A 7,543-nucleotide genomic window follows, 5' to 3' on the forward strand; every position below is an offset into this window, starting at 1 on the left:
TTTATATCTCAGGTTAGTATACAAATAAAATCAATATAGCTAACTGAAAGCAACTTAAAATGTAAATCCACAGAGTAATTTAAACAGAATAAAAGCACATTAAGCAATTACACTAGTTAAAATCATGCATGTACCCAGGTTTGGGCAAAACCATTTAGACCCAAAGGGATTTAATGAATCCATTTCAAACATTTCAACATGGTGGTCATAATGAAGCCAGCTTGAGTACCAGAATGAAGATCATTCCACAGCCTAGGAACCACAGCAAAGAAGGCCCTGCTCCACATAATTATTAATAATAATTATACATTTTATTTATATTCAGCCTCTCCCTATGGATCAAGGCAGGTTACAATAGCACAAATACAGCAATAAAATACATAATACATACATCGTCCCACAATGTATTGCTCCCACTGATGAGACACTTAAGAGAGACCCTTCTGCTCACCTCAGTCCCCAGGCAAGCAGAGAGAGAGAGAGAGAGAGAGAGAGAGAGAGAGAGAGAGAGAGGACTCCTTAAGATATTTCGGTCCCAAGCCATTTAAGGCTTTAAATGCCATCCCCAGCATCTTGAATACAGACCAAAAGTATATTGGTAGCCAGTGCAATTCCTTTAAAGCAGGTGATATATGATTTCTATACCATGTTCCAGCCAGCAATCTAACTGCTACATTTTATACTAGCTGAGGCTTCTCAGTCATCTTCAAGGGCAGTTCCATGTAGAGTGTGTTGCAGTAGTCTATGCAGGAGTTTACCAGTGCATGAACTACTGTGGCCAGGTTAGAGAATGGACAGGCCAGGCCATTACTGGCATAGCAACCAAAGCTGGCCTCAAAGCCATGGAGTCTACTTGGACCTCCATTGACAGATATGGATCCAGGAGTGCTTCCAGGCTACACATCTCATTCCTCAAAGGAATAATAATAATAATAATAATAATAATAATAATAATAATTATTATTATTATTATTATTATTATTATTATTATTATTATTATTATTATTATTTATGTTTCCCTGCCTCTCCCGATGGAGAGGAGCGGGGTTACAGGCTACTAAAACCAAGTACATACAACAGTCTTATAAAATACGAAGAAAATATTACATCAATAACATCAGTCCATCAAACATCAAGGAGCAAGACAGAATATCGTTGTCAGACAGACATATTGGTCTTCACTCCTGGGGGGGGGGGAGCTTGGTGAAAGAGTACGGTTTTAAGTCTCTTTTTAAATGTTTCCAAGGGGGTCGTGAGACAGAGCTTGTCAGGAAGACTATTCCACATCCTCAGGGCCATTATTGAAAAGGCCTTTTGGGATGAGGAAACATATTTGGAAGATGGTGTTTCCAATAAGTTCTTACCAGATGTTCTAAGTGTGCAGGGCGGATCATACGGGGAGATGCGGTCCCTCAAGTAACTTGGGCCCAAGCCATGTAGGACTTTATAGGTAATAACCAACACCTTGTATTGTGCCCAGAAGTGAATAGGCAGCCAGTGAAGAGCTTGCAGCTGAGGTGTTATGTGGTCAAACCTAGATGCACTGGTGACCAATCTGGCTGCCATATTTTGTACTAAGTGAAGCTTCCAGACTTGATACAAGGGTAGCCCCATGTAGAGCACGTTACAGAAATCTAGACAAAAGGTTACCAGAGCATGTACCACTGTTTCAAGGCCCCTTTGGCCCAAGTAGGTTCGCAGTTGGCGTATTGATAGCAAGCACTTCTGGCCATCGCATCTGCTTGAGATGTCAACTGCAGGGACGAGTCCAGAAGTACTCCTAAACTGCGAACTTTGTCCTTTAGGGGAAGTGTGACCCCGTCCAGGGAAGACCAACTATCCGATTCTTTGATCCAAAAACCATTTATTCACAGGACCTTTGGCAGGATTCAAATTCAGCTGCCCATTATCAGTGGTAGCTACCGTGCTGTGTTCCAGCTAGCAACTGAGATGCTCCATTTTGTATTAGTTGTGGCTTCAAGGTCATCTTCAAGGGCAGTCCCAGGTACAGTGTATTGCAGTAATCGTGAGGTTACTAGTGCATGAATGACTGTAGCTTGTTTAGGGATTGTCCAGGAAAGGCCAAACTTCCTTTACACTGTGGCTTCCATGTCAGTGGGGTGTTGAATTCACCCTCTGGTATTGTCTAAACCTTAAAGGAGATACCCAAAAGGCTGGGCCTATTTGGGGGATAGTGTTCAAAACCCTGAATAGCTCCTTTAGAGCCTATACAGTTGGTTCTCTACAATTGCAAGTTTGCAAGTTTGATTATTCACAGATTTGATTAATGTGTTTTCTCTAGGTCCTCCAGTATGACTATGGCCATCTTCCACTGGATCCATGGGGATCCACTCTAATCCATGAGGAGAGGTGGGGAAAAATTACCATCACCATCACGATCATCATCAAAGCCATGCAGGAGGACCTACAAAGTTCTAGAGAGAATGCTTCTTTAGGCATTTGTGTATTCCTGAACAATTCTATGGTCAACATCTAGTGGATATTGACTACAGATTTCCACTGGAGGTTCTAGAGATTCCTAGAGAGGTGTCTTCTCTGGTTAAAAGAAATAGGGGCTTTTTATTTGTAGATTTTCCCTAATCCCATCTGTATTAACATCTGAGTGGAGTCACACACACACACACACACACACACACATGTTGACACTGCGACCAACCACTACTGTCCATTGTAGAAAAGTTGCCAGAGGGAAATGTCCTCTGTTATGAGAAATAACTGTTGAATAAACAATGCTACTCAGCTCTTGTTACCAGTTCTTTGGTCTCATCTCAGATATTGCCATACACTGAAATCTAAGGGTACTCTTAATGCAAAATAGTTTGTCTGCTCGTTCTCCTATAGCTGAGGTGGCTGGAAGTAATTGTGTTGGTTGGAGATAGACACAGGACAGGTCTGGTACTTTGCATTTAAAACAAAACAATAAACACTCCAAAATGTCTTATGTCTTTTTTCAGTTCTTTTTTATTTTGTTATTATTATGAATGAAAACAGAAGGAAATGAGCAGAAAACAAATCAACTGCATGCCACATTTTCAAATGCTGAAAAGAGTAAGAAAAGACTAAGTTGAATAACAGGAAATAGGCATTTACCTTTCCAGTATTAAAATACAAGGGTAGACTCCAGTTGGCACCAGATGCCCGGATATTGATCCTTTAAGCTAGACAGTATGTAAAAGCCATTGTTGAGAGGGCAGTCTTAGCAATGCACTGTTTTTCTTCTGGCCTTGTCTTCCTAAGTCTGTTACATTTTACATTAGATACATGCTTATAAATATGATGGTAGTGCGATTGAAGAGAAGGTGCTTTATAAGTGAAGAAACATGGAACTGGGAACCCCACAGTAGTAGTTCAGTGACCTTTTGCATAACAGACATCACTGTTGGTGCATCTAAACATAGAAATAATGCAATTTGACATCACATTAATTGCCATGGTTCCATCCTATGGAATCCTGGGGTTTGTAGTTTTAAGAAGCATGGGACACTTTGTCAGAGAAAGCTAAAGACCTTGTAAAACTACCAATCCCATAGGATTCCATAGGATGGAGTGACAGCACTTAAAGCCGTGTCAAATTGCATTATTTCTACAGTGTAGATGCACCCCCTGACTAGCAAGGACATTTCAGCATTTCATCTTGCCATTTTGCTGCTAACACTACAAAAGGAGTCCCCCCCCTTCCTAAAAATGTTTTAAAAGAAAGCAACAGTCTTTCGAAGAGAAGGAGAAAATAAAGATTCCAAATAAATGTACAACCAGAAACACAAGGAAAGGCCAAAAAGAGGAAAAGGGAATTAGACATACGCACAGGTAACATCCCAGGTCACCAGCGTACATTCACAAATGGACTAAAATGAGCTATCTATTATGAATTTGAAGCATACCTCTTGAATGAAGCAGATATAAGATTGACAGATATAAGCTTTGAAAGTCAGGTCCTTTCCCAACTCTTTTTGTTCCTTTGGGTGACTCAAGTCCAAAACACACTGCAGAAATAATCCCGTTTGAGACCACTTTAACTGCCCTGGCTCAGTGCTAGGGAATCCTAGGAATTGTAGTTTATTGTGGCACCACAGGTCTTTGACAGAGAAGGCTTAATGTCTCACAAAACTACAGCTCCCAGAATTTCATAGCATTGAGCCAGGGCCGTTAAAGCAGTCTCAGACTGGATTATTTCTGCAGTGTGTTTTGTACTTGAGTCACCAAAAGGAACAAAAAGAGTTGGGAAAGAAAGGTAAAAAGAAAAGCACACCCACGGTTTCAGTATAGTACAGTACAGCATAGAAATCCATTGTTAGAGCAACAAATTTATCTCTCTGGATGTACTCTTAAAAACAAAATCTTACTTTTTAAAAACACCGTGTAAAAGTCAATAGTTTACAAAACACAACAATGAAAAGAAGAGCCAACACCTAAACACTTCAACTCTCTTCAGCAGCAGACTAGTATACATGCCAAAGGCTGACGGGACAGCCTGAAAAAAAATGAACAAAGTTGTGTTAAAATACACAGACAATATGTCATTCCCAGTTAAGCACTGGGATGCTCTTCCTATAACAACTCAGTATTTATTTGGTACAATGGCATGTATATTTCATATCCAGACAATAAGCTCCAAAACTATTTTGACACTCAGAGACAGTGTAGCATCTTAGGACTTACTTCTTTTGTTGTTGGTGGTGGTGTTCCTACTGCTGCTCTACTACTAGGACTACCACTGCTAGCGGGGTAAAAATAAATTTTATTATTATTATTATTATTATTATTATTATTATATTGACATTACAAACTGGCTCAAGGTTTATGAAAAAAATCTCTGTTCCCTCAATAATCTTCTATTCTGAAGTAGCTTCCTCATGGCCCCATGAATCTCACTGTTCCTTAGGCTGTATATGAAGGGGTTAAGCATGGGAGTGACAACTGTGTAGAATATCGATGCCACTCTCAGCCTAGAACCAGAATAGGTGGACGATGGGCGGATGTAGGTGCCTATCAGAGTCCCATAGAACAAAGCCACTGTGGTGAGGTGGGCACTGCAAGTGGAGAAGGCCTTGTACTTTCCAGAAGCTGATGGGACCCCCAAAACCTTCAATACAATGAACAGATAGGAAAGAAGGATAAGTACCAGCGGTCCAAGAAGCGCTGTAGTGCCTTCACTTACAAGCATCATTTCAACAGAGGATGTGTCTGAACAGGAGAGCCTGAGCAAAGGATGGAGGTCACAGAAGAAATGAGGGATTTCTCGAGAGGCACAGAAAGAAAAATCAGACACTAAAAGGACATACAAAAGAGAGTGGACATGAGCCAAGAGCCATGACCCAGCAGCCAGCAGCAGGCAACGCTTGTAGCTCATAACAGTGGTATAACGGAGTGGGTGGCAGATGGCTACATAGCGGTCAAATGCCATAGAGGCCAAGAGGAAGTTATCCGTTGTGCAGAAGACCACAAAGAAATACATCTGAGTCAGGCAGCCACTGTAGGAGATGGTGTTGGTCTGGGAGACCAAGACCTGTAGCATCTTGGGCACCGTGGTGGAGGTGAATCCCAAGTCAGCCAAAGACAGGTGGCTGAGGAAAAAGTACATGGGGGCATAGTAGAGGCTGCTGTTGGAGAAGATTAGCAAGAAGATCAAGAAATTTCCCAGCAGGCTAAGCAAGTACATTGAGAGGAAGATGGGGAAGAGAAGCCCCTGGAACTCTGGAGAGGAGGACAGACCCAGAAGGATGAATCCAGCAAAGTAGGTATGATTCTCTTGCTCTTCTCTTTCCATCGCTCAGCTGAGGATCTGAATGAAGTGAATGTGAAAATGTTCTTCTTTGAAGTCAGTCTTGAATTTCATTTAGATGTAAAAACATAAATAAGCTGGAGAGGATGGAAAAATATTTGAGACAGGACAGAGGCTGCCACGGGTTGTTTCAGGTCTTGGAAGAATCCAAATAATGTGCATTTCACCAAGAAACATAATTCATATAATTATATACCTGAAAAAAAATCAAAACTTGCATAGATCTCTACAAATTTATTCCCTAAAGGAGGAAATTGCTTGTAATAAGGAAGGTTTGTGATAAGCACCTGACATCCTATTTCTGCTTCTTCAAGAATCAGTAGGGATGGGGTCATGGAGATGGCAGCCTGTCTAATAAAAGGGTTGTGTGGCTATCCTAACCGTTTTATTCTTGAAAGTTCATTTTAAAAACAATGCACTGAAATTTCTGGCAGACCATAATAAATTGGGATCTCCCTGCACAGAAGAAATGCAGACTGAAGGCAAAGACTGGTATAAATCTCCAAACAGATGAAGAGGGGTGTTTTTTTTCCCTGGTGCTTTTATCTAATGCTTTATTTCTTGAGCCTGTCTGACCATCACTTTAGATAACACAAGGCACCATTCCCTTTCAAGATCTTGGGGATAAAAGAAGTGGCAACTATTAACATAGTGGAATATACAAGGACTCAAACCCCGATTTTTTTTTTTAAATCAGGTCTTGGCCATGGATGTATGATCTTGCCAGCTTTACCTTCTCCCCAGTACAAAAAATAATTCTTTCAAGGTCTTTCTGTCCCAAATATGATTAAATTTACACATATGGGTAAACCCCTATCAGAAATGAACTGAACTAAAATTGTCATACTTGCCTAATAGACAGCACAATTGTGATCTTTCAAAAAGAAGGAAACAACTACACACATATTCCCCCAGTGGTAGCTCATGGTTTCTTAGTACTGTGCATGCTATACCTGTTTGAGAACCTGGGTCCATCATCTCGGATAGCTCCTTTCAAGTTCAAGTGAAGTTTGAATGGAGATGGACACTGCTCCCCATGTGCATCTTCCTTTCACCCACATGGATTCTGAGGCCACCAGTTAAGGCTGCTTCAGGCTGGAAAAGAATGTGGAGGAAAGAAAGCTCAGGGTAATGTGCAGCCTGAAGTTGCGTCTACACTGTTTGATACTGCTTTAGCTGTCATGGCTCCTAGCTGTGGAATGCTGGGATTTCTAATGTTGTCCAATATTTAGCCTTCTCTTACAGGGAGCTTGGTGCCCCAACAAACTACAAATCCCACAATTCCATTGGATGAAGCCATGACAGTTCAAGTGGTATCAAACTGCATTCAGTTTGCAGTGTGGCACCAGCCTGAGACACACATGAAAAATTCTGAAGACTGAAATGTTAAAGTGGAGGGAAATGCTCTGTGTCCAAGGAATAAAGCTGAAAACTATACTGTACCTCTAAATGGAGCAGCAAGGCTTTGGTGCCAGCCCTGAGAACAGGCTCCTTTTGCTGGAGATGATCATTAGCTCTGAAAAAAGGATGCATTGCTTTGCTGAGTGCTGAAGAAAATGCTTCCAACGAACAGCAAAGAGGAGAGTTTTGTTGTAATATGATGGGAAGAATTTCAGGGTGGTTTCTTGAAGAGGGGCATACCAGAAGACAGTGGCTCTCCAGGGAACATGATAATCAAAGATGGAAGCCATCCTGGAGGATTTGGAGCATGAAGGCCCCAGAACAATTATACAACCAGCA

At 41.2% G+C, this 7,543-nt stretch overlaps 1 protein-coding gene across 1 annotated transcript; it reads right to left on the reverse strand.

Moving 5' to 3' along the window:
- Positions 1 to 4,812: 4,812 nt before the first annotated feature.
- LOC149322863 (olfactory receptor 1L4-like) lies at positions 4,813 to 5,788 on the reverse strand. Its single transcript, XM_089509651.1, has one exon. It carries the CDS (start codon positions 5,786 to 5,788, stop codon positions 4,820 to 4,822), a length of 969 nt encoding a protein of 322 aa, XP_089365777.1. The 3' UTR covers positions 4,813 to 4,819.
- Between the last annotated feature and the right edge of the window lie 1,755 nt (positions 5,789 to 7,543).

This window comes from Sceloporus occidentalis, unplaced genomic scaffold (genome assembly GCF_023333645.1).
Source record: "Sceloporus occidentalis isolate IW3139 unplaced genomic scaffold, rSceOcc1.0.p SCAF_1, whole genome shotgun sequence".
Taxonomy (NCBI): domain Eukaryota; kingdom Metazoa; phylum Chordata; class Lepidosauria; order Squamata; family Phrynosomatidae; genus Sceloporus; species Sceloporus occidentalis.

Coding starts and splice junctions, on each gene's coding strand:
- LOC149322863 (XM_089509651.1), bottom strand. CDS start 5,788: ATGGAAAGAGAAGAGCAAGAGAATCATACCTACTTTGCTGGATTCATC.